Here is a 26,712-nt window from a genome sequence, read left to right as displayed (position 1 = left end):
CAACAACTTGGATAGGAAAAATTAACCACTAGTCACATCTTCTTATAGTATATTTTGGGGCAGATACCTTAACATTGGCATGAGAAGAATAGTAAAGACCCAACACACATGAACAATAAGTAATGAACAATAAGTAAAGGGGGTTTGGAACGAATATGCAGTCATGGGCAACGCACCATATACAAGCATGATCGAGACATTCAACACGTGACTACAGAAAACATGCATTGAACAAGCATAACTGTGATACGTGGAGGATGAGACGATGATACAACCCAACCCAATAAAATCGTATTCTCTCATAAGCCCATGACCTTTCCAAGAGCCCACATTCATTTTCATTCCAACTACACAAATAATTGCATGAAGTTATTAAAGAAACATGGATCCATTGATGTGTAATTACAGAAATGGAAATTTAAAGATGAAGGGGAAAGAGAGGAAGAGGCCTCAACATCCCTCCATTCTAAATGGTTCAAATGAAGCCACTAATCACTATCTACCGTTCTTTTTAGCTTTCAGATGAGGTATTAATCCAACCTCCAATTTGGTGTCCTTCACAACATTCCTTCACTGGACCATGTCCTTCAATTTTGTTATTCATCAGCAAGAGGCTCAAGGTTTCTGTTTTTTTCTTTTGAATTTGAGCTAATTTAATGCTATATACATCTCTCTCTCTCTCTCTCTCTCTCTCATGTGCACTTATAACTTATTTTACCTACTTCTTTGTCACATCATGCACATGGGTTTACAAACTCTCATCTCTCTTTACTGTTTGTATAGATGAAATTTGAAGTTATGTGACATATTCTTGCTTGGAAAGTGTGTTAGCATCCAAACATGTAAACTTCTTATTTTTTTTTGTATACAGTAACTTGCTCCTTCAGTGGCAAACATCACATATTCTCTATGGACCAATCCCAACTCTTCTTAATTTTGTTTCACTATGTGTTGTCATTCATCTATAAACAATGCTTCTGCAGTACCTTTTTCAACTTCAACCTGTCAGATACGGGAGGAACGAAACATTCTTTACAAGGGTCTGGAAACTTCTTCCTAACAGACGCATTTATAAACTTTGAGGGGAAGCCCAAATAGGACAATATCTGCTAGCGGTAGGCTTAGGTCGTTACAAAGGGCATTAGGGTCAGACACCGGGCGATGTGCCAGCGAGGAGGCTGAGCCCCGAAGGGGTGGACATGAGGCGATGTGCCAGCAAAGACGCTAGGTCCCAAAGGGGGTGGACTGGGGGATCCCACATCGATTGGAGAAGGTAACGAGTGTCACTTTGGTTGGGGAGGAGAACGAAGCATTCTTATAAGGGTGTGGAAACCTCTCCCTAGTAGACGCATTTTAAAAACTTTGAGGGGAAGCTCGAAAGGAAAACCACTGCCTCATCTTTTTACTTGGAGCTCAATAAATTCACTTCTCGTACGTCAAAGTCGCTGCTTTTTCCTCCTCAAAGTTGGATGGATGGTCTTGACTGATTGAATTGGACGAACATGAGCAAAAGATGGCTAGAGATGAAGTAAGTTTCAATGTGGGGTGGAGGGAGCTGTTGGATGAATGGTTTGTTATCCAAACAAGGCTGCAATGGATCAATCTTGTCATGCCTGCCATCTGCTTTGATCACATAGCTTTTCAGATAGATATATGCTTGTAAAGCTGAACAGTAATATGTTTTGTTATTATCCAATAATTTGATTTGCTGTAAGGCTTATGGATTTGCCAAAATCCCAACCCAGTTTCTGTGGAGTGCAAGAGAAGGAAAAGACCAATGGGATCCACCATAGCAGTGAGATGGTTGCAGAATTTAATGCTGCCAACCCAACTTGTTCCACCTTATATTTTCCTCTGTACCATCACATAATTACCTGAAATCGTCCAATCCAAACATAAGTACACGGTTCTTTCTCTTGAATTTTGATTTTTGATGTTACAGACCACGAGGGTCTTGTCCCTACAGCCTCTACTTGTCACTTGCAACGTATCTTATCAAGCTATTTGTTCAAGAATTTGTGAGCGTTTGAAGATTAATTAACAGTGCTCATAGTTTTGATCCATTTAACTCTCATTTCGTAAGGTGCTTGTTCTCGATCTTTCTTGAGATTTTTTATAGAGCAGAAAGATCTCAAGGGATTTTTTCCCCACTTGAACATAATGTCTGAACCAGATTTACTGGTGAAGTGTTATGTAATTTCCATGTCATACAGACATAACAATTCTGTCGTGTCGAATGTGTATATAAAGCTTAACGACAGATATGCTGAAAGAGTAGGCAGTAGTTAGGGACATTCAACGATGTATTGCTTTGTTGGGCACGCATAACCTGTAGGCCCTTCACTTTCCTTTTATCTTTTTTGGAAGAATAATGAAGCTACATGGCCACCTTAAAAGGTCGTGGCTTTGTTCCAAAAAGTATCTCTCAGTTCAGAACTAAAAAACGAAACATGCAACACCAAAATGGCTGTGAGTCAATGAATCATAAACAAAAATACAAGTAGGGTGACTTTTGTTGCCAGGTAAATGTTCCTCTTTGACCTTACTGACTTTGCAAATCAAGATTGTCTCATTTTCAAAGGCTAGATCATGTGCTTATCCATTATGCATAAACTACAAGGGTGTAAAGTAGAACTCCTCTGCACATTCAGAAAAGAGTAGTGGTGTTTAACAATGAGATAGTGACAGTTTTGTGTAAGCAGAGACATAATTTGATAGGAGAATCATAATGTTCCACTATGATCTCAGCTCAGCCTGTCGCGTTACTAGCCATCATGGTTGAGTCCAATCTTGGGAAACGTCTAGAATCAGAATTCAACTTATCGATATTTCTGTATGCAGGTTCAGCTATGCTGACTGACTTGTGACTTTTGCAGCCTAACAGTCCAGTAGGGTGACTTTTGTGCAAATCCTTGTCCAATACCGTGGCTTTAGTCCTGGCTGTGACTTTCTTTTCATCATAGTCTGCAACAGATGAGAAATCAGCTGCACTGGCAGTGACTGCACTCCACTCAATGCTGCCTTCACTTGGCTCATAAGCTGTCATGGAGCTTGGTATAACATCTGAAGTCTGTCTTGTGAATGGCTTTCCATTGCTTCCAGATAAGTTTTCGATCTCGAACAGATCGGAACTTGCATCGCTCCCTATATCTTCAATCATTGGATCGGTTCTTGGAGCAGTTTGAGTGGCCTTAGCTTTTGGAATGGCATCCCATTTTAGAACAGACAGCTTCCTCTCTAGATTCTTAGCCACTAAGTCTTCCTTATCCAACTTGTTTGAGCCGAATACTTCAATGGATTTTCTAGGATCTTCATCCTTGATCTTTGAAAAGTTTTGCAACTGAGAGCTTGAAACTGGAAATATAATCTCTTCTTCTCTAGTTGACCCACCTGAAATTGAACTTTTTGGTTTTTGTTTTACAAAATTCACTGTTTGAAACTTGATTCTGGCATCCACGATGACAGGAATTTGTTCGTTCCTGGAAGCTTCTTTTCTGACATCACTGCCTTGCAATCCTCTTTGGTCATACATATTCCTATGGACAAGAATAGATTTTTTATCAGAACAGGACCTGTTGCAGGTAAGGTTGACCAGCAGGCTTCTTCCTTTTGTCTTATTTTGGGTGTTCTGAGATGAAAAGGTAGCTTGGCTGTTCCAACTTGATTCAGAAGACACACTTGGAGCTCCTGGTCTGCTCTTTTGTCTCCTGGACTGCACATCAGGTCGTTGTTCTTTCTTCTTTGCCTGGTTGCTACCACAATTCTCAACAACTCTTGTGCTGTCATCTTCCAGTTTCATGCCATAGTACCTTTCAGCTCTGAACACTCCAATCTCTTCTTCTGCAGTGATGGTCGTCTTCTTCATGTTTTTGGAGAAGGAAGGGTTTTGGTTTGAGGTGATAGCAGAAGGAAGTTGATGGTGTTCAAGATATGAAGAGATGAAAACCTTGGGAAGATGGGTTTTGCACTCACTGTCCATAGTTCACACAAAACGCAGGAAGATGTAAAAACGAACAAGAAGCAAGTAAAGAATGGACAAAGACCAGTGCTGAGGATGTATCTTTGGAGATTTCAAAGCAAAGACAAGCTTTTCAAGAAGTAAAGAGATGAGAAGGAAAGGAAGTGAATAAGGCAAAGAAGGCTGCAGATTTGCGTGGCAAGTTGGAAAGGAGTTCCCATCTTAAGTAGGCTTCTTCCAAGGATTGGATCATAGATACCCAAAAGAAGAAGGGACCTACTTGGGTGAGTTAGATGGGGCACTTGATTTGACTTTCATCAACACCCAATAACCATTAACTATAGCAGTTGATATGGTTCTGTAAACTGAATAGAAGTTCTCCCAACTGTTTCAGATGAGCTTTTATAAACACAAACACTGTTATGCATGCACATCCATATCATTGTTGCGATTATCAACTTTGAAACTGAAAAGTTAGTTAGTTAGTTGTCTTCAATTCTATGCTTAAAAGCCACATGGTACGCTCTTTCAGTTTCAAAGGATTGCAAGAAGAATTCAATTTTCCCCTGGGGGTTCACATTTTGTTCTTGCAAATTTCCAGACCTTTAAACCAGCTGATGAACGAGATGGTCCTTATGAAAAATAAATAGTTTGGCGCCTTGGACCAACTCGGCCATCTCCACAATCATAGTATGATAAAACTTCAGAGTTTCCATTGACAAACGACCTTTACTTAAAACTTTCACCATGAAAAGGATATTGAAGGATATTGTTGAAATAGTGTTGGTTTTCAATTATAAACTTCCAAAATCTATCTATGCATGCATGAACAATCCAAAAAACATAAACAAAAGACATATATGACATCTGTGAATCATACATATGTTGTTTTCCTCCTTTCACTTCCATTTTTGTTCCTTCATTTATGATTTTTCTTCTTAATGCCAACTCCCAAATTAATTTTGTTCCATGAATTTAACGACAAGAGATCCCACAATTATGTTGATATAATTTAAACCAACTGTATGGTTCAGAAGGGTAATTTAAACCAACTTAAACTAAATAAAAAAGCTGTCGGGTGGGAAGTAAAATGTGTTACTCTCAAAGGTAAGAAGGGTAATTTTCTTGAAGGAAAAGCACAAAATATGAGGCCAAGAGAATTACAAGATAAATATTCTGTAGTGAAAAGTTTTATACTGAGATTAGAGTAGTAGGATAATTGAACACAAGTCTAGTAGTCTGTTTAAGTTGTTATGCTTCAACGAGCATCTAAAGAACATTCATAATTGTCCTGCAATTGCGGCCTGTGATTTACCGAAGGCCCTTGCCAAGCCTTCCTATTTAATGACGTTTCCAACTCATTTTCCACCATAAAGTTCTTTAATTCGTTGCTATCATGCTGCACCCTTCCAGTAATTTCCAGGCAAATGCCATTGCTTACCGTTCTGTTTGAGTTTCTGGGTTTGGTGGATTTCTCTCTGGGGCCTGGATCTAAGAAGACGGGATGTATTTGAAGAGATGGGTTTGGTTTAATCCTGTTCACTTCTCTTTCATCTGGTGGCCGCAAGATACTGTTGCGCGATTCAAGTTCAGAAGTATCATCTTCATTCAAAAGAACCTACAGAAGGTCAAATCCAAAATTCATTAACCCAAAATCAAGATAGAGAGAACAAAATGCAGTGGGAACTAGGAGAAGCTAACTTCCCAATAATACATTTCAGTGCAAGGGTTGGTGGTCTATCCATATGTTGTTGGCTAGAACTAAAACATAATTAATCATTTGGTAGAAAATATCAAGTCAATAATAAAGGATGATTACCTTGCGGCCAACCAAGTCAAAGGTTACAACCACTTTGTTTCGTTTAGCTCGCTCAGCCTCTTCAATTTCCTCTTGTTTCTTTCTCAAAAGTTCCTTTTCCTGAAACCAAAATAATAATAATAATGATAAACTTTCCAGTCAATTTTCTTTTCTCTTCAAAATAATTTGCCAGTCAAATTTTCCCGTTAAAATTCAGTACCTCGTTAGACAACCAGTTGTTGCCCTCAATCTGGTAATAATCACTTTGATCATCAATTACAGATGTCCTTGCAGCAGAGTTTCTGTCATATTCAACTAACCTTTTGGCATAAGCTTCAGCGGCTGCTTCAGCATCTGAAAGTGGGGTAAAACCTTCATCCATACCAGCATACGTGCTCCCTTCTCTCAGAACAAGGGAACCACAAAAACTGCATGGCCCTTCTCCCTCTTGCTCACATACAATCTTGCCACATGATAAACAATTGCTTACTAGCCTATGACGACGAGCTTGGCATGAACATGGTTTTCCTTGCTGGAACACAAATGATCCTTTGGCAGCTTCAGCCAGAGAAACAGCTTTGGCAGCCTTCTTCTTTTTGGAAGTACCCTGATTCCCTTTACCAGACAATGGGTTGCGAGTGTCCGATGAAACCTGGTTTTCCACCTTACTAGAGCTTGCGACCTTCTTTGGTTCTATCTCTTTACTGGAGATAGAAATGGTTTTTGGTGTTTTAACAGGTTTCTTGGATCCGCCAAAAGAACCTTCATGGGAGGGTGGCTTGACATATGCGTGTAAGTTTGACGTTGGAACATCCAATGTTTTGCTGCAGGGGTCAGAGTAGCCTCGCAGGCGTAAATACTCATCTATCACACTTTTCCCAACTTCCTGACCTATGATGTTCTGCAGAAAAGTAAATCCAAAGATTGAACACCAATTCATTTTAAAAGAGAAGTCATACGATCCAACAATCAGATAACCAACTTGCACCTCTCCTTTTCCCTTACCCATGTTTTGATTGGAACAAGTAACTAAAACCCCTATGTTTACAAGAAAGTTTTAATTTATTTAACAAAGAAATAACAGTGCTCAGCGCAAGAAGTCAATCTTGTAGCGAGGAATTTTCTAAAATAAGCATCTTGCAATTACCAAAATCATAAGTTCACAGTTTATACGATATTTGCATGCAAATTTATAATTACATGAAAGAGTGGTTAGAGAGAAAGAAAGGGGAAACAGAAACTTAATAACAACGTTATTCTTTTTGGAAGGGGTGTGAGTGACTTTGGACATAAAATTTAAGACAAGCTCAGAAGGTAGTGACCTTAGGGATCTTACTTCCAGTTTCACCTGAGAAGGTTACATATAAGCAAAAGCTTGAATACATGCATGCATCAAAGATCTTTCTTCAGCCCAATTTGCACAAATGAAGGACTTAAAGTAGTCTCAATTTTATAGCATCTAATATTTTTGTTTCAAAATATTGCACCTTCTAAACGGAAAAGAAGTTTGGATTATACTGGCCTAGATTCAAGAAGCAGTTGCATAAACTGGACGAGAAACACATTGCAACCATCATTACTTAAACTTCAGACTAAAAACATGGATGAGAAGTTGACTCCAAGTTGCCCTAACTTCAGGAGATATACAATGAGGGAGATCAACCTAAAAGGACAGGTTCATTTCACTAGTAATTCAATTGAATAATCCATAAGAACTGTATTGATTTTTCAATTTGATTCCGCAAGAAAGAAATAAATTACTTGTAGCATCTTAAACTGAAATCGTTCGCACATTATGTCAGCCTTACTTAACCTTGAAATATTTTGGGGAACAAAATAAAGAGATGTTAAGAGAAGCCATGAGCAAAACATGGGGTGGAAGTTAATATCTTCACACACCATGAATGAACGAACTGAGCTGAGTATACACCTCAAATCCTCAAATATCAAGAACTAACATATATTTCTTAATATCATCACTGTTAAAAACAAGATACTAAATTCGTTTTCCTCCATCAAAACAAACAAAATTCAATAGAAAGCCAAAGATTGCTGAAAAACTTCATTTGGGAATCCAAGCATGGATCGTGATGAATTGGCCAATCGTCAACATTTCACTTTCCGATCTAAATGTCACAATTTCGCATCAGTGAAATAATAATCCATAAAGTTCTCAAGGCGACGAAGCGAGACTCCTAATACAGCGACAATATCTAAAGCCAGACGCGAAATTTATTGATAGAAACAAATCAATCATTCAGATAATTGAAAAAGAGAAAGCCAAGAGAAGAAACTTACATCAAGGTACTCTTTAGCGTCTTGGGGCTGGGCGAGCTCACAATACGAGACCAATCCCGAAATCATATCCTTATCAAGACCCCAACCAGTTTCCATCTTCTTGCAGAGATCGTCCAACGCCTTCTCCAGCCACTGTCCTGACGTCGCCATTGTTCTCTCTACGACGAAAACCCAAGCGACTGATCAGCCAAGTTACAAGCCTCGAAACTATGAGATGAGAACGACGATTGGTAATCCAGAGTTACGCGCACCACATTTATTTTGATACACACGCATTTAAAATCTTGCCACGTGTAAGGAAAGTGGGTTCCGTCCCTCTTGATCAGTTCAGGCTTCATCCTCCTCGTTTTTCATCCATTTCCACTTCAGTTTCATTTACAGCATCCTCCTGTTAAAACCCTAAATCCCAACTGTGATTAATTTAACCTAATGCTCATTTCGGCCACCGTCCGCTGGAAAAACTCGACTGGAGCTTCGAAGTAAGTAACTCTTTTCTTCTACTCTAAGTTATTGGTGCTTTTGTCAATTTCGACCTTTATGAATGACTAATCTCGGAGGAAGATGAAAACAGAGAGATACGACGCCAACATCTCCTTCCCTAGTTTGCATAGTTTTTCAGAAACTAATGGAGTTTGTTGGTTACTGCTCTATATTGTGCATAATGATCAACCCTTAGAATTCCTTAAGATTTGTGAGAAAACAATCTTAAGAGCTTTGTGTTCATATATCAATTCCTTTATTGAGAATGAATCGAGCATTGCAGCCAAAACATGTAGCTGCTGTAATAAGATATCAAAATGATCCCCTTAAAGCACTCAAAATGTTCAACCAAGTGAAAACAGAAGATGGTTTCAAGCACACATTGGTAACGTATAAGTGCATGATTGAGAAGCTTGGGCTTCATGGAGAGTTTGAAGCCATGGAGGATGTGCTTGCTGAAATGAGGAAGAATGTCGACAATAAAATGCTTGAAGGAGTTTATATTGGAATTATGAGGGACTATGGAAGGAAAGGAAAGATTCAAGAAGCTGTGAATGTGTTCGAAAGGATGGATTTTTATGACTGTGTGCCATCGGTTCAATCATATAATGTAATCATGAACATTTTAGTTGACTACGGGTATTTCAATCAAGCTCACAAAGTGTATATGAGGATGAAAGATATTGGAATTCTTCCCGATGTTTATACTCACACAATTAGGATAAAGTCTTTTTGTAGAACTGGTAGGCCGAGTGCTGCACTAAGGCTGCTTAATAACATGCCTGGCCAGGGATGTGAATTCAATGCTGTTTCATATTGTGCTGTGATCGGTGGCTATTATGAAGAGAACTGCCAAATTGAGGCGTATCATTTGTTCCACGAAATGCTCCAGCAAGGTATTTGTCCTGATATTTTAACATTCAATAAGCTCATCCATGTTCTTTGTAAGAAGGGTAATGTTCAAGAAAGTGAAAAACTCTTCAACAAGGTCCTGAAGAGGGGAGTGTGCCCAAATCTGTTCACATTCAATATCTTCATTCAGGGTCTTTGTAGAAAAGGTGCAATAGATGAGGCTGCTAGATTGTTGGAGAGTATCATATCAGAAGGTCTAACTCCCGATGTAGTTTCGTATAACACACTAATTTGTGGCTTCTGTAAACATTCGAAGCTAGTAGAAGCAGAGTGTTATTTGCGTAAAATGGTGAATAATGGGTTTGAGCCCAATGAATTTACCTATAATACAATTATTGATGGATTTTGCAAGATGGGTATGATGCCAAATGCAGATAAAATTCTCCGTGATGCAATGTTTAAGGGGTTCGTGCCTGATGAATTCACCTATAGCTCTTTAATTAATGGATTATGCAATGATGGAGATATGAACCGAGCCATGGCTGTATTTAATGAGGCAATGGAAAAAGGATTTAAGCATAGCATTATTCTCTATAATACACTAGTAAAAGGGTTGTCCCAGCAGGGACTTGTTTTGCAGGCCTTGCAGCTGATGAAAGATATGCTGGAGCATGGTTGTAGCCCTGATATTTGGACTTACAATCTAGTTGTGAATGCGCTGTGCAAGATGGGTTGTCTATCTGATGCCAGTGAATTTCTGAACGATGCAATTGCCAAAGGTTGTATTCCTGATATATTTACCTTTAATACATTGATTGATGGTTACTGTAAACACCTTAACTTGGACAAAGCCATTGAGACTTTAGACACAATGTTGAGTCATGGTATAACTCCTGATGTGATTACATATAACACGCTCTTAAATGGCCTTTGCAAGGCAAAAAAGCTAAACAATGTGGTGGACACTTTTAAAGCGATGCTCGAGAAGGGGTGTATACCGAACATAATTACCTACAACATATTGATTGAAAGTTTTTGTAAAGCTCGAAAAGTTGGCGAAGCAATGGACTGGTTTGAGGAGATGAAAACTAGAGGCTTGAACCCAGATATTGTTACCCTTTGCACCTTGATTTGTGGGTTATGCAGTAATGGAGAGCTGGAGAAAGCTTATCAGCTATTTGTGAAAATAGAAAAAGAATACAAATTCTCATATTCAACGGCTATATTCAACATTATGATCAATGCCTTTTGTGAAAAGTTAAATGTCAGTATGGCAGAGAGGCTCTTTCATAAGATGGGTGGCTGTGGCTGTGCTCCAGACAGTTACACCTATCGTGTCATGATAGATACATACTGCAAAACAGGGAACATTGACCCTGCACAAACTTTTCTCCTGGAAAATGTCAATAAAGGATTGGTTCCATCATTTACAACCTGTGGAAGGGTTCTGAACTGTCTTTGTGTGAAGCACAGATTAAGTGAGGCAGTGGGTATTATAAACCTTATGGTGCAGAATGGCATTGTTCCGGAAGAAGTGAACTCAATTTTTGAAGCTGACAAGAAGGAAGTAGCTGCACCTAAAATTGTTGTGGAGCATCTAATGAAGAAGTCCCATATCACATACTATAGTTATGAACTGTTGTATGATGGAATTCGGGATAGAAAGTTGGATAAGAAAAAGTTGTTGGACAAGAAAAAGTTCAAGAGAAGCCCTTCCCTAGGTCCAGGGAAGGGGCATTTGAATCTTCATAGACCTATATAAAAGATCATAATGTAAGTAGAAGTTATTAGATCTCACATTCAATACAGAAAAGGTCTATGCAGTGTTTCATACCTATCCACCAAATCGATTCTTATTAACTTATGTTTTGCTAGTTCTGTTAGATGATATAAGGTGTCTTCCTTTGGGTGCTACTTCTTTCTAGGGACAGTGAATCGTCTTGGAAATCCACAAAGATTGATTGCCTACAGTTTCATAAATAGCAAGGCATCCAGTTATGTGTAGAAGCACAGGTGAGAAGGTATAGAATCTGCAGACGATGTCTAAGGATAATTGTGCATTTTACTATTGAAAATGTATAGAGGGAANTTAAAACTTTCAAAATTTGTACGTGTGGGAATTTCAACATCCCCCCAAAAAGCCTAGAATGCAATTACTTGTAGAACGCTGTGAAGATACGCATCCTTGGCATCTGTCAATCTACAGAAGACTAGTACTTGAAGATTTACAGATATTTCGCCTTCTCAATTGATCCACAGAATTCTCATATTTGGTTCTCAAAAGAACAAAACAAGTCTACAAAAATCAGGAAAACCCTGATTAGTATAACGTGTTGCAGTGTGGCCCTCTATTATTTCATTCCTTACTAGAAATACAATGATCACACGACAGAGAAGTGGCCATGAAGTTGAACAAAGTAACAAAAGCAGTGAAGCCTTTCCTCTGAGAGTAGGAGTAAAGAAAAAGGCATAGATGGTAAAGGGTCGACTTTATTTGGCCAATGGTTGACTATCTTATAACAAGATATGTCGAGCAATGCCTTGAATAAACCATTACGCTAAAGTAATAGATCTCAAAGAGGGAAAAGGTAAAAGTCTTTAGACCTTACATCTATAGTCAATTTGAGTCACTTCCGGTATCCAGCCTGATCAGGAAGTCACGATGTCTGTTGCTTGCATTCCTGTCTTCTGATTTAAGGACCAAACATGAGGTACTGAGGTGGATATAGAACAAAAAGACTTCCTCTCTTATACCATATCACCGAGAAACTCATAAAAAAATATTCTAAAACTGACCAAGAGCCTTCCTTCTGGACTCAGCTTGTCCCACAAGTTTTTCTGAGATCTGTCATAATTATCAAAACTTACGGATTAGACCATGGGATGAAATCAGAATCAATAAGGTCAGCTAAACATCTTTTGCTGTTTTGCTAACTCTTCGAGTATTCATACTGCAGTTCATTGGTATTCATGCTAAGGACGTTCTAAATAAAATCAAGACATGCAAACAAAAACAAAAACAAAACAAAACAAAAAAAAGAAAAAAAGAGAAAAAGGGAAAATCCTTAGCTATAAGGACTTACCAACTATGAACAATAGCTTCTTACAGCAAGCTCCAACCAGGTTCCTTCGTCACTCCAGCTCCCTTCATAAGGCTTCTAACGTTCAGGACCTCTTCCCACAGGCCCATATCAGCACAGATGTTGGAAAGAGAGACATACGCCCCAGTGTCACTTGGCTTCAACTCCATCACCTTTCTTGCCGCTAGTTTTCCAAGTTCAATATCTCCATGTACTTTACAGGCAGCGAGAAGAGTTCCCCAAATGAGAGCATCAGGTTCAATAGGCATATTGTTAATCAGTTCTTCTGCCCTTTTCAGTTGCCCACACCGACCAAGAAGATCAACCATACAAGCATAATGTCGATGTCCCGGTTGTATACCATAGTCTTTCACCATCGAATTAAGGTGGAAATAAGCTTCATCCACCAAACCATTATGGCTACAAGCAGACAAAACCCCAACAAAGGTGACTGGATCAGGCTTGATTCCTTCTTTCTTCATAAGTTCATAGACACATAAAGCTTCAGCACCTTTCCCATGCTGGGCATAACTCACAATCATGGCTGTCCAACCTATCAAATCAGGCTTTCCAATCTGCTCAAATGCTTTGCAGCAGTCTTCTATACTTCCACATTTGGAGTATACCATTACTAGCGAACTCCCAACAGAAACATCTTTCTCCAAGCCTACTTTCGTAATGATTGCATGGAGTTGAGTCCCAATACCAGGCCTATTTAAAAGCGCAATTGCTCCCAGTATGGATGAGATTGAAAAGGGATCGATGGCTAAGCCAGCCTCCAGTAGATCTTGGAATAGCAAAATTGTCTCTTTGATGCACTTGTGTTGAGCATATCCTGAAACCAACGAAGAGCATGCAATATTATCTTTCTCGGGCAATGTTTCAAACACCCTCCGAGCCATCTCCAGGTTGCCGCATTTTGAGTACATAGTCACAAGCGAACCCCCAATTGCTACATCTTTGTCCAGACCCAAACGAACAGAATAACAATGAATCTCTCTGCCTATTTGAATAGAATGAAGAACAGAACATGCATTTAGGACTGTACTTAAAATCATATAATCAGGAACATATTCTTCAAACAACATTTCTCTAAATAATTGGATGCCCTCTTTTGCATAACCATGTTCTGAGAAACAGGACATCATCGATGCCCATGAAATATTGTCCTTCTTTGGCATGTTTTTAAAAACATGAAAAGCTTCCTCTAGATAGCCACATTTGGAATACATTGTGAAAAGAGCACTGCCGACAGAAATGTCAAATATTAATCCAGTTTTATGCGTGAAGCAGTGAATCTGTCTCCCAAAGGTAATACAGTCGGTCACACTCAAGACACTAGAGGTGCAAAATGTATCTGGTCCCATACTTTCACGTAACATTTTTTGGAACAATTCACTTGCTTTCTCTTTATCATTGTTCTGTGCAAATGAGGTAATCATAGCTGTCCAAGAACTGAGATTCCTTTTATTGTCCATCTCTCCGAAAACAGTCATAGAAAGATCAATAGCTCCTATTTTCGAATACATGTTAATTAAAGCAGCTCCCACCACCGCATGAGATGAAAAACCAGCTCTTAAAATCCAGGAGTGGAGTTGGATTGCTTCTTTTGTCATGGCTGGATTAGCACATGCAGTTAACACGCTAGTGACTGTATAGCTATTGATTTCCTCCCCCAATTTTCTCATATCTTTGAAAAACTTGAGGGCCATTAAGTAATCATTCTTCTGCACAAAACCAGATATTATGGCAGTCCATGAGACCACATTGCGAATGGGCATCCGCAAGAATATTTTAACAGCTTCATCCATTTCTCCACACTTGCTATACAAATCAATGAGGGCTGTCTCTACAAAAACATCTTCTCCGCCACATTTAATCACTTTCCCTTGAACTCTTTTCCCAAATTCAGGATGTTCAAGTGCAGCACACGCAGTTAGAACACTAGAAAACGTGAAACTATTAGGCTCCAAGAACCCATGACACATTGTGTTGTAAAGATCCAAAGCCATAAAATTCTCCCCATTCCTTACAGCTGCGGACACAATAGCATTCCAGCACACCACGTTCTCACAATCAACATCATGAAACACCCTTAGAGCATCCAGAAAACTAGAATCTTTTGCAAACAAATCGATCATCCCTGCTCGAACATAACCATTAACAAAAAACCCATTTCTCACAGCAAGTGAATAGACCTGCTTACCAAACATTGGGGCTTGAATGGCAGCACAAGCAGATAAAACACTCCCATACGTTATCTCGCTGGGTTCAAAACCCAGGAAATGCATCCTGCAAAATGTTCTCCACGAATCCAAATACATGAAGTTGTGGTTGAAACTGGAGATAAGGATATTCCAAGAAATGACATTTGGGTGGAGCATTGTATCAAACAGCTTGAGTGCATGGTCCAGAGAGTTAGACTTTGAGTAGCAATCCAGCAAAGAATTTGAAACATAGATATTGGAATGAAGAAGAGTTGCTCGGAGTAACTTGGCATGTAGAACTTTGGTGTTCCTCAAAGAGCATTTTCTGGATTTTACATAATCACTGAGCAACTGCGAAGGGTCGAAAAGAGGGTAAGTTTCAATTTTGGTGAAGGAAAAACTGGACGCATTGTCTACAGTAGCGACGGAGGAAATCAATCTACGTTGGGATAACAGTGTTTTATTTACGAAGGTTGGAATCCCAGTAAAATTCATTTGTGCTCATTTGGAGATAGGGAAGGAGTGTAACGACTTTGCATAGAGCGGGAAAAGAACGGAAGAGAAAACGGTTTATGAATGAATTAGGTAATTCTGTATTAATTTTATAAAAAAGGTATACACACCAAACAAATAAGTCAAGATGGCCGAGTTGGTCTAAGGCGCCAGTTTCAGGTACTGGTCCGAAAGGGCATGGGTTCGAATCCCATTCTTGACAATTTTATATCATTTTTACATAAGTTTTATATATTTAATAGACATTACAATTTTAAAAATGTTTCATAATTATTAGTGAGGGGTAGACACGTGATTCATGCCATGCTCGTATATTTGGCATGCACGTGATTAGTGAGGGCTGAATTATTCTTGAGATTAGAACATATATGTTAGTTATATATATATATATAGCCTCCATAGGAGTGAAGAAGCAGAACCAGTTTCATTCAGTGAGCTGATCAGAGAGAGAGAGAGAGAGGCAAAGAAGAAGACGAAATATGGGAGAGGAAAGCTCATTGGTGCTTCATGGAATGTGGGCTAGTCCTTTCGGGAAAAGGGTGGAACTTGCCCTTAAAATCAAAGGCATCCCTTTCGAATATGTGGAAGAAGATCTGCAGAACAAGAACCCATCAACCCTCCTGAAATACAACCCTGTTTACAAGAAAGTCCCCGTGCTTGTCCACAATGGCAACCCCATTTCCGAATCACTTGTGATTCTTGAGTACATAGAAGAAACGTGGAAGAATCATGGCCCTGCCCTTCTGCCTCAAGATCCCTACGAACGAGCCCAGCTTCGGTTCTGGGCTGATTTCATTAACAAACAGGTACTCATGTCATTCTCATTATTCATACACTTTCTTCCTCTAACAGGGTTTGGTTTGGTTTGGTTTGTGCAGTTGTTCGAGGCATCCGTTAAGGTAGTTATGGCGGCAGGGGAAGCACTAGAGAAGGCGATTAAAGACTTGAGAGAGAAGCTCAAAGTGGTTGAAGAGCATGGGGTTAAGAGGCTGTTGGGAGATGGAGGTGGACCACTTGCGAACGGACAGGAAGTGGGGTTTGTGGACATAGTAATGTGGTCTGTTCTTGGAGCTTACAAGATCCACGAAGAGGTCTTGGGGGTCAAAATTATAGACGAAGAGGAGACCCCCGGCGTGGCCTCATGGCTCAACTCCCTCATACACCATCCTCTTACCAAGGACATCTTACCTTCAAAGGACAAGGTTGTGGGGCTTCTTCAGTACGTTAGGCACAGGGCCTCAAACTCCTCTGCTGCTGCTTGATTCCTCCATTTCCTCTCACTGCTCGTCTTCTTAATTAAATTAAGTGTTGTCTCTGCTGTGTCGTTGTCGTTTTGTTTCACTCTGTTCAATAAGGATTTGTGCTTGTAGTGTGCCAACTTACTCTAATGGAGCCCATGAGGGGCAAAATTATCTACTACTTCCCTCTGCAAATACTTACCTTACTATTAAAATTTTAGATTTGTACTTGTGAACGTCACTGCATACATCATCTTCGAAGATTCCGACGTAGTGCTGTCGTTGACCTGGGAGCATCCTCGTGGAATACGAAAAGAGGAGACCCAGTAAAATTCCAGAGTCTTCTTAGCACCGCCAACACAGCAACATAACTCCTTATTTATAGCTTCCATGGGAGGGACTCGACTGATCACACAACCTTAAAACATTTTTTATTAAAGCTCAGGTAGAGAAAGATTAAGATATGGCAGAGCAAAACAGAGTGGTGCTTCATGGGATGTGGGCGAGCCCTTTTGCGAAGAGGGTCGAACTCGCCCTCAAAATCAAAGGCATCCCTTTTGAGTATGTGGAGGAAGATATCCAGAACAAAAGCCCAGAGCTTGTTAAGCTCAATCCTGTTTACAAGAAAGTTCCTGTACTCGTCCACAATGGAAGACCCATTTGCGAATCCGTTGTAATTATGGAATACATAGATGAAGTTTGGAAGAACAATGGGCCTCCCCTTCTACCTCAAGATCCCTACAGACGATCCCAGATTCGATTCTGGGCTGATTTCGTTCAGAAACAGGTGTTTGAGGGTCTCTTCTTATCAATGACGACTGAAGGGGAAGCACAGGAGAAGGCCATTGAGGAAGTGAAAGAGAAGCTGAAAGTTCTTGAAGAACAGGGGTTGAAGAGTTTGCTGGCGGAGGCAGAGGGCAGTCCATTTGTGAACGGCGACGAACTTGGATTCTTGGACATAGTGACGCTGACAGTACTTGGAATGTACGAGATTCACGAAGAGTTCTTTGGAATGAAACTTGTTGAAGAAGAGAAGATCCCAATTATGTACTCGTGGTTGAACAGGTTGAAGGAGCATCCAGTTGCAAAGGAGGCAGGGCCTCCCAAGGAAAAGGTTTTGGCGCTTCTTCAGTTCATCAGGCAAAAGGCTCTACGCTCCACCGCCGCTTAACTTCTGCAACTCCATCTCTGCCTCAGCATGAATACTGCATAAATAAACCTAAATTTAGTCTCCATTAAGATTATTGATCCATGGATGATCGACTTATATGAATGAGTTTGCAAAATTATTCAAAAGTTGTCTAATTTATGTACTGAACCTTCTATAAACTCGTTGATATTCGTGAAATTTATTAGTATCCAATTTTAAATTTGCCACAATGGAAAGATCCTGAGCGCCATGAGACTTCTTGATTATAAAAATGGAAAGTTGCTTTAGAAATGAGTAAAATTTGCCTACTAGCTGGGTTCAGATAATGCCACGGGGCTTCTCCGGGAACAGAGCCGGCTTCCGGCGAGCAGAAGACGGCGACTGATGAAACGCTGTGTGAGACAGAGACTTGATGGACGACACGAGGAGAGGATGGAGAGAAATGAGTGGAGGAGATTTTTTTTTTAAGATTTTTAAAATAAATAAATAAATAAAAATAAATAAAATAAAATAGTTAAGAGGAGTATGGAATTTTAAATAAAATAAAATGAACAAATGACATGTTGCTAAATTCCGGGTTAGAATGAATAGCAGAGAATTTCACTGCCTTGCGTTATTCAGCAAATGCAGATCTCTTAGAACCTTGAAGCAAATCCACGCTTTTACGTTCAAAACAGGCTTAAATTCCGACCCATTAGTCGCCGGCAAGCTTCTTCTTCATTGTGCAGTTACACTTCCTGATTCTGTTCGCTATGCTGGACGCCTCTTCCTTGACATTCGAAATCCAGATGTGTTCATGTACAACACACTCATCCGTGGACTTTCCGATTCTGACACCCCCTCTCATGCCCTTCTACTGTTTGTTGAAATGCGTCGCAAATCCATGGCTTTACCCGATAGTTTCTCTTTTGCTTTTCTGCTCAAAGCTGCCGCTAATTGCAGGGCTCTCAGAAATGGGTTGCAATTGCATCGCCAAGCTATTGGTTATGGTCTGGATACCCATCTTTTTGTTGGGACGACACTGATCAGCATGTATGCTGAATGTGCAAGTTTGGCCTTTGCACGGCAGGTGTTTGATGAAATGATTGAACCAAATATTGTTGCTTGGAATGCCATTGTTGCTGCGTGTTTTAGGTGCGAGGACGTTAAGGATGCAGAGCAAGTGTTCCATCGGATGCCCATAAAAAACTTAACCTCGTGGAACATCATGCTTGCAGGGTACACAAAAGCAGGTGAGCTTCGGCTAGCCAGGGAGGTGTTTATGAAAATGCCTTTGAAAGATGAAGTTTCGTGGAGTAGTATGATTGTTGGGTTCGCTCATAATGGCAGCTTTAACAACGCTTTCGCATTTTTCAGGGAGTTGCGGCAGGAAGGGATGAGACCAAATGAGGTAAGCCTCACAGGTGCGCTTTCTGCATGTGCACAAGCTGGGGCATTCGAGTTTGGAAGAATCCTACATGGGTTTGTTGAAAAATCTGGCTTTCTGCAGATTGTTTCAGTGAGTAATGCATTGATCGATACTTACTCTAAATGTGGGAATTTGGATATGGCTCGTTTGATCTTTGATAATATGCTGGAAAGGAGTGTTGTCTCTTGGACAGCCATGATTACGGGGCTCGCAATGCATGGCTACGGGGAGGAAGCAATCAGATTATTTAATGAGATGGAAGAGTCTAATATTAAGCCCGACGGTATCACCTTTATATCCATCTTGTATGCTTGTAGCCATGCTGGATTGGTTGATTTGGGATGTTCTTATTTTTCAAGGATGGTAAATATTTACGGTATTGAACCCGTAATTGAACATTATGGTTGCATAGTTGATCTTTATGGTCGAGCTGGTAAGCTGCAGCAAGCTTTTGACTTTGTGTCTCAAATGCCAGTTTCACCGAATGATATTGTCTGGAGGACACTTCTTGGAGCTTGTGGCATTCATGGTAACTTAGAACTGGCAGGGCAAGTAAAGAGGCGACTCTTCGAACTCGACCCCGAAAACTCTGGAGATCATGTTCTTTTGTCAAACATTTATGCAGTTGCGGGGAAATGGAAGGATGTTGCCACTTTAAGAAGATCAATGACTCACCAGAAACTTAAGAAAACTCCTGGTTGGAGCATGATTGAAGTCGATAGAATCATGTATAGTTTTGTTGCAGGAGAAAAGCAAAATGACATAGCAGAAGAGGCACATCAAAAACTAAGGGAGATAATGTCGAGGCTGAGGATAGAAGGAGGTTATGTTCCAGAAGTTGGAAGTGTATTGCATGATATAGAAGTGGAAGAAAAGGAAGACTCTGTTTCACAGCACAGTGAGAAGCTAGCAGTTGCTTTTGGGATGGTGAGGCTGCCAAGAGGAAGAAGTATAAGAGTGGTGAAGAATTTAAGAATTTGCAGGGACTGTCACACTGTGATGAAGCTGATTTCTAAGGTGTATGAAGTAGAAATTGTGGTGAGAGATAGAAGTCGGTTCCACTCTTTCACACATGGTTCATGTTCGTGCAGAGACTACTGGTAATTAGTTGAGTAAACTAGAGTTGAAATTAGCATCCTATGCTAGAAGGGAAAACCTGCAAATAAGCTGATATCAGAATCAAACCAGAAAACTGATAACCTGCTACATCAATGGAGTTGCAACACATCACTGGTCCTTGCAAAAGTTAGCAAGCCCAAAGAATATTGTTGAGTAATATATTCTTTTTTGGAAGGTTACAATCCTAGAAAAGGGGAATTCAATTCTATAGTGCAGAAGGGGAGGTACTAGGTATAAATTCTGACCTCTAACTTTGGGAGAGTCGGTGGTCCATTAGAGATTGTCATATTGTGTTGTAGGTTTACGGATGTTGATCATTGAAATTGAAGTGCAATAGGTTAAGATATTAGTCTTATATGCATGCAACCATGTGGTTCCACTTAGCGATAGGTTTTGTTGGTATTGCTGCTCGTTTCTACTTTTCAACATTTTTCCGCTTCCATATTTTGTTTATGTTCTAGCCTCTCTCACCTTGTCAGTTCTTGTGGTAACTTCCCACCTTCTATAATCTGCTTGTGCCTGGCCTCTCGTATCTCATATACATCCTCTCAAAATAGTTCTTCTTTTAGATTTTGCATTTCAACAATATTTTCAGTTCAAAACTAACATTTTCTAGTATCAAAGCAAAAAGAGGTACTACTTGCATCAGGAGTTGGTTTGTGCTAGGGTTTCATCTTATGCTGGTCGAATGCAAATGAAGGCATAAGTTCGTGATCCACAATTCACACCTCTTTCCAAACATCAAACCATCCATTATAGAGAGAATTGAGAAGGCCCTAATATTTTCCTTATTGTTCCTCTTATGAAGTGCTGAGTGTGGCAGATGGGCTGTTGGATTAAAGCTTTGGTTAAAAGACCTCTGGTTGTGAGTAGAGTGTGTCACGGTCATGCTTGTCCAAAACGTGTTGTCCATGGCCACTTTTCGTTAGAGGCCAAAACTCTTGTCTCATACCACTTTATTGCTTTTTTTACTGCTTTCATGATAATATAATCTTTTTCTTGTACTTTGTAAGTGCGACCGGCATAACTATGACCATGTCTACGTGTCATAAATAAAATAGTTTTCTTTTTCTTTTTATTTATTTATTAATTATTATTATTGCAAATAATTTTTGTTTTTGGTTCGTTATGTTTGAACAATCTTTGGTGTTGTCCCTTTCAACCCCTTCACATTTCAAAGTTTTCCACTTACATCCGGATTTTGACACCTAATGCTGCCTTACTTATGGGTTCCATATGGGCCCACCTTGTCTATTTTGTTTTATGGGCTCCAACTTTACCTAATTGGCCCAATATTTCCTCCTTACACATTTTGTCCTCTTTCCTCTTTCCGCTTTAAAAAGTTTTAAAATGCCCATTTTTATTCCTAATAATATAGGGTCAAGCTCTACTCTCTCTCTCTTTTTTNTTTTATTCTTGTCTTAATCTCGTTGGCGCCGTCAGTTAAGCGATGTTTAAATCAAGTTTAGTTCGTAATATTTTATGATTAAAATTATTTATTTTTTGTAAATGTATAATTTAAATATGAGACATTTGTTTTTAATTATACATCCATATGAGCTGAGATATAAGTAGTACCATTTGAATAATTTACTTCTGAAAAGAAAAAAAAAGAATTAAGAAATAAAATAATTATTTTTAAAAGTAGAGGATTTTCATCCTCAATTAAATCTAGAAATCTCTGCTGAATAATTGGAGACAGTCTCGTACGTCCTTTCCAATTCAATCGTCTTTAAATTCGAAACTCCAAGCTAGAGCGCTTCTAGCCATACACGTGTCCCTTCTACTAAGTCAAGACTGCGTGGCATTTCCTAGCTTTGCGTGACATTTATGATTTATCCATAATTAATTTGTTTAATACACGTGGTACCATTTAAGTGGCTTCCTCGAACAGAGTGTGCAAAACCTTAGTATTTAAGTACTTGATTATCTAGATAATTTTTTAATTACACGTGGCATCTCCTTGACGGCCTCCCTTGAAAAGACCCATCACTATTTACTGTTCAGTATATGTATATACGATAAGAAATTACAGCTCATTACTACGCGCACACGTGGCACCAGGGATAACGGTTGGTTCTTTAACATGTGATTCAAATTTATTTACTTTTGTAAAATTTGAATATCTAAATACTAAATATTCATATCTAATCTATACGTTTTAAAACCAAAATAAATTTGATATTAATACGTTAGTAGACATAATAATTTAATAATTAATATATATATATATATATATATATATATATGATTCATAATAAAACAAAAAAACTTTTAATAATAAATATTTAAATTAAAGTTATAGATAATGATAGGATGAAGGTGAGTTGAAATGGAGAGGTTTGGAGGGAAAAAGGTGGTGGTGCAAATAGTCAAAGAAGGATGTGGGCATAATCAAAATGGAGGATCAAATGGGCGCATCCGAGTAGTTACATTCACATTTTCTGTTGACTTAAAGGCAACCACATTCATTTTATTACACATCCTAGTCTTATGTACTTAATATGATTTTATAACCTTAATATGATTTCATTTTTAATTATTTATTTCACTTCCCTCTCTCCAAAATTTAAAACAAATTTTATTAACGTATACTTGTTCATTTACGTCTAATCAATTGAGCCGAGACTCACGACCTAATGTGATATATATATATATATTATTCTATCACGTTGATTGAATATTGCATTCAATTGCTTTTATATGCACTTATTTATAACTACCCATATAATTGGAATGCCATAAATGACAACACTATTTTTTAATTCACCACCTTTGGACTCTAGTTCAAAACGCTTTAATTTAGCTCGTGTTTTAATCTTATTTTTTTTTAATATACGGTATAAGAAAAAATCATTAGTAGCCCAATTAAGATGTATATTCATAACAACGATGTATTATTATATGATATTTCAACAAATAGCAAACTCATTTATAGTTCCCGTCTCTATTGAATGTTCCTAAACTTATTTGAATCAAATCAAATTTAAATTTTATTGGATGACAAAACTTTTTTTTATTTATTTTTTAACTAGAATAAGAAGTTTGATACAAACGTGTAGATAATAAATGACATAAATAATAAATAGAGAGTTTAATGTAGAATGAGAAGGAAAGCAAGTGAAGATTACTGCATTGTCACGGGTGACACGTGGCTTTATTTGTGGACATGTCCACATCGACATTTGTCGGGCCAATAAATATAATAAATAATAATAAGTAATAAAGAAAGTGTGTGTTGGGGTTTTTAAGATGGCAAGGTGTTTTATTTTGAAAAATGGTTAAATATTTTAGTCCCCACCATAAGTTTAGATGAAGAGAGGGAGAAATTAATTGTGGATGAAGATTTTGATTAAAGGGAAGATTTCTAAATCCGGAAATGTTCATGCAACTTCCATATGTTCATATTTAGAACTATTGCAAAATTCCTTCATTATGTAATGCTGATGTCAAATTATAACAGCTACTTAATTACTCTCTCTTATTTTCAATAATAAAATCCTCCCCTAACCCCACACAATCAAATCTCACCCTAGGTGTGGAAAATACCTTCATTTTGTTTTTCACTCTAATTATCTCCATTAAACAAATTAATTAACCTCTAAACCCAAGATTATGGTTTGGGATACTTACAAATGATGATGAAATTGGAATGTAATTTTGTTTTTATTTTGTTTACTAAACGAAAAAAGACATATATATAAATATATATGAATTGAGAAGAGTGGTCCAAGGCATCCCCGCGTGTTGCCTTCCTTCACACATCTGAAATTTGATGGACGGTTGAGGTTCCACCACGTAAGTAAGGAAGTCCAAATCACCATTACTCGCACGTCCCCACGTGTCATAAAAATCAAAAGAGGTTGTACTTCTCTTCCCTTACATCATCATTCTCATTTTAGTTTTATTTACTTTCTTCATTTAATGGTGAATAACAAAATTGATGATTTAGAAGAAACAAAATTGTGTTAAAACCAGGTTTAAATTTCCGCTTGAACCCACTTCCAAATCATCAATTTTGGGTTGAATTAGGGTTTGGTTTTGGTTAATACCCACATTGAATGCAGTTCGGGGCTTTGTGAGCGTAAGGTGAAGATAAACAAAAAAGAGAGCTGACTTTTTGGTATTGAAACACTAAATGCTGATTGCTGTACGTTTTGACCCTTTTGAGTGATGCACCCCATCTAATCATCGCATTCCCTGACCCAACTCTCTCTCTCTCTCTCTCTCTCTCTCTCTAGATATATATATATATATATATATATATATATACAAATTCTCTACATATAGACACCCCTGAACTGGCGTGGAAATATATGGGTGTTTCCAGAACATAGAACATCAAGAAAGGAAGAGGGTTTTGAGAAACAGAGTGGGAAATGATGGGAAGGCCACCCTGTTGCGACAAAGTGGGCGTGAAGAAAGGGCCATGGACTCCCGAGGAAGATATCATCTTGGTTTCGTACATTCAACAACATGGACCTGGTAACTGGAGATCCGTTCCAACCAACACTGGTAAATTTCTTACCTTTTTCTTTCTTCTTTTTCTTCTTTGCTGCCTTGGTTTCTGCATTAAATTCCTGCACTTAATTTCTTACCTACTCTGCTCTTTCTGTTTCATTTCTGTGCTCTTCCTTTCCCTACAATTTCTTCAACTAACTCTGTTTTCAATGTAATCAATTTTTGTCCTTTCAGGCCTGCTAAGATGCAGTAAGAGCTGCAGGCTGAGATGGACTAATTACCTCCGCCCGGGCATCAAGCGTGGCAACTTCACCGATCATGAAGAGAAGATGATAATTCACCTCCAGGCTCTTTTGGGCAACAGGTAATCCAAAATTCAAAATTAATTTGTGTATGCTATATATATATATATGGTTATGATGTGAAAATTGTGCAGATGGGCAGCCATAGCTTCCTACCTTCCACAAAGAACGGATAACGATATAAAGAACTATTGGAACACCCACTTGAAAAAGAAGCTGAAAAGGGTGCAATCAGGGCCTGATGGTGGTGCCCAAGATCGGTTCACACCCTCACAGACTAGTACACTTTCTAGAGGGCAGTGGGAAAGAAGGCTCCAAACGGATATTCACACAGCCAAAAGAGCTCTTTGTGAAGCTCTATCCCTCGACAAACAAAACCCATTTGGAATCATAGAGGATTCAAAACCCCAAACTAACAATCTGATCCTCCAATCACCGCCGCCGCCAACAACAACTACTACTACTTCTGCATATGCATCGAGCGCTGAGAACATCGCCAGATTGCTTGAGAATTGGATGAAGAAGTCACCAGAAAAGTCATCAGAAATCACAACACAAGCTTGCGTGAGCGAGGGATCACAGAGTGCAACAAATGGCAACAACTCACCAGATGGGCCCACTTTGGATGATTCCAGCTGCTTTTTGAATTTCAACAATACTTCTTCAACCTCAACGGCAAATCAAGAAGTCCCTCTTACTTTTCTGGAGAAGTGGCTGTTTGACGATGCTTCTTTGGGTAATGTTCATACCGATCAGGACTTAATTAGCGTGTCATTAGAACCTCAAACTGAAGGTTTGTTTTAATTTTGGTTAAATTAGCAAGGTTGCGTCTTTGGTTTGCACGGCTTCTACTTCTTTTGTGTGGACTGCTCAGTACACCAGGAGGAGACCAAACCAAAACTCTTCACACTATATCACTCCTGTCCAGGCATAAAGGAAGTGTAAATTAACAACTCTTTTTTTTTTTTTTTTTTTTTTTTTTTTTTTTTTTTTTTTTTTTTNTGTACCCAAGTTATGTGCTATATATATATATATCATATATACATACATGGAAATAAAAATGATATATTATTTCTCACCTTTCCCAAATGTCTATGGCTCAACTTAGATAATTAAAAACAGTTAAATGCTATAAAACAAATTATACTTAAATTTCGCACCTAACTTTGGCTGTATATGATATATATGGAATAAATTGAAATTTTCTCCGAACTGATAATTATGATAATAATAATAAGAGATATATTTATAATATAAAAGTATTAAGTAGATGAGATAATAAAATATAAATTCAATTCTCTCTAATTTTAGGCCAATAATTGAGTAAATTGAATGTAATGTATGAACACATTAAGGCAAGGTGCAGTAGAGAATGTCGACAAGCAGCAGCGTTGTGTAAAGGACAAGTTACAAGGGTTGCATATGAGTTTAGGGTTTGGGTTAAAGAAAGATGATCGCGTTGGAGCGAAAGGAATGTTATGAACATCATTCATTCTCACATTTCCCAACAACCTCTGAATCATAATCATGTTCTATCATATTCCCTAAAACCGCTGCTGTGTTTGTGTTTCTATGGATCAGGAATATGGCTTCGAAATCTGGAAAGACCATGCCATCCACCCTCTTAAATGCCGACTTTGAAATTGCTTCAACCTCAACCGTATGAACCTCATTAATTGCAGGTGCAAGAAAACAATCATATCCCTCTTTTCTTTTGAATTGTTAAAACAAAAAAGACGCAGAAATTTATGGAAGCAAGAGATCTGTGTTTCGATCGATGCCATGGCTTTCCCCAACACAAATTTAACCATAAACTCTTTCACACACAGATAACACTTCAAGTGGGCT

At 38.6% G+C, this 26,712-nt stretch overlaps 8 protein-coding genes and 1 non-coding gene across 9 annotated transcripts; 6 read left to right on the top strand and 3 right to left on the bottom strand.

The window, feature by feature from the left end:
• Positions 1-2,466: 2,466 nt before the first annotated feature.
• LOC111782963 (protein PHYTOCHROME KINASE SUBSTRATE 3-like) lies at positions 2,467-4,161 on the bottom strand. Its single transcript, XM_023663828.1, has one exon. The coding sequence runs from the start codon at positions 3,977-3,979 to the stop codon at positions 2,750-2,752; it is 1,230 nt and encodes a 409-aa protein (XP_023519596.1). The 5' UTR covers positions 3,980-4,161; the 3' UTR covers positions 2,467-2,749.
• Positions 4,162-5,104: 943 nt separating this feature from the next.
• Positions 5,105-8,290, bottom strand: LOC111782962. The gene is made up of 4 exons (XM_023663827.1): positions 8,055-8,290; positions 5,977-6,657; positions 5,778-5,876; positions 5,105-5,576 (listed from the first exon to the last, which is right to left on the bottom strand). Exons 1-4 carry the CDS (start codon positions 8,202-8,204, stop codon positions 5,217-5,219), a joined length of 1,290 nt encoding a protein of 429 aa, XP_023519595.1. The 5' UTR covers positions 8,205-8,290; the 3' UTR covers positions 5,105-5,216.
• A 182-nt stretch (positions 8,291-8,472) lies between these two features.
• LOC111782961 (putative pentatricopeptide repeat-containing protein At1g74580) lies at positions 8,473-11,465 on the top strand. The gene is made up of 2 exons (XM_023663826.1): positions 8,473-11,159; positions 11,312-11,465. The coding sequence occupies exon 1, from the start codon at positions 8,800-8,802 to the stop codon at positions 11,146-11,148; it is 2,349 nt and encodes a 782-aa protein (XP_023519594.1). The 5' UTR covers positions 8,473-8,799; the 3' UTR covers positions 11,149-11,159; positions 11,312-11,465.
• Positions 11,466-11,638: 173 nt separating this feature from the next.
• Positions 11,639-15,202, bottom strand: LOC111782691 (pentatricopeptide repeat-containing protein At1g74600, chloroplastic). The gene is made up of 2 exons (XM_023663489.1): positions 12,470-15,202; positions 11,639-12,231 (listed from the first exon to the last, which is right to left on the bottom strand). Exon 1 carries the CDS (start codon positions 15,166-15,168, stop codon positions 12,490-12,492), a length of 2,679 nt encoding a protein of 892 aa, XP_023519257.1. The 5' UTR covers positions 15,169-15,202; the 3' UTR covers positions 11,639-12,231; positions 12,470-12,489.
• A 105-nt stretch (positions 15,203-15,307) lies between these two features.
• TRNAL-CAG lies at positions 15,308-15,388 on the top strand. The gene has a single exon. It is a non-coding gene; the product is annotated as a tRNA-Leu (tRNA).
• A 217-nt stretch (positions 15,389-15,605) lies between these two features.
• On the top strand, positions 15,606-16,603 carry LOC111783413 (glutathione S-transferase U9-like). The gene is made up of 2 exons (XM_023664337.1): positions 15,606-15,992; positions 16,065-16,603. The coding sequence occupies exons 1-2, from the start codon at positions 15,666-15,668 to the stop codon at positions 16,446-16,448; spliced, it is 711 nt and encodes a 236-aa protein (XP_023520105.1). The 5' UTR covers positions 15,606-15,665; the 3' UTR covers positions 16,449-16,603.
• A 234-nt stretch (positions 16,604-16,837) lies between these two features.
• On the top strand, positions 16,838-17,772 carry LOC111783238 (glutathione S-transferase U9-like). The gene has a single exon (XM_023664147.1). The coding sequence runs from the start codon at positions 16,888-16,890 to the stop codon at positions 17,593-17,595; it is 708 nt and encodes a 235-aa protein (XP_023519915.1). The 5' UTR covers positions 16,838-16,887; the 3' UTR covers positions 17,596-17,772.
• A 375-nt stretch (positions 17,773-18,147) lies between these two features.
• LOC111782729 (pentatricopeptide repeat-containing protein At1g74630) lies at positions 18,148-21,058 on the top strand. Its single transcript, XM_023663520.1, has one exon. The coding sequence runs from the start codon at positions 18,158-18,160 to the stop codon at positions 20,084-20,086; it is 1,929 nt and encodes a 642-aa protein (XP_023519288.1). The 5' UTR covers positions 18,148-18,157; the 3' UTR covers positions 20,087-21,058.
• Positions 21,059-24,392: 3,334 nt separating this feature from the next.
• Positions 24,393-25,715, top strand: LOC111782869 (myb-related protein 306-like). The gene is made up of 3 exons (XM_023663698.1): positions 24,393-24,616; positions 24,797-24,926; positions 24,999-25,715. Exons 1-3 carry the CDS (start codon positions 24,481-24,483, stop codon positions 25,666-25,668), a joined length of 936 nt encoding a protein of 311 aa, XP_023519466.1. The 5' UTR covers positions 24,393-24,480; the 3' UTR covers positions 25,669-25,715.
• Positions 25,716-26,712: the final 997 nt, after the last annotated feature.

This window comes from Cucurbita pepo, chromosome LG20 (assembly GCF_002806865.2).
Source record: "Cucurbita pepo subsp. pepo cultivar mu-cu-16 chromosome LG20, ASM280686v2, whole genome shotgun sequence".
NCBI lineage: Eukaryota > Viridiplantae > Streptophyta > Magnoliopsida > Cucurbitales > Cucurbitaceae > Cucurbita > Cucurbita pepo.
Note: the sequence above shows the minus strand (reverse complement) of the source record. Positions and strands in the feature narration are given on the sequence as shown.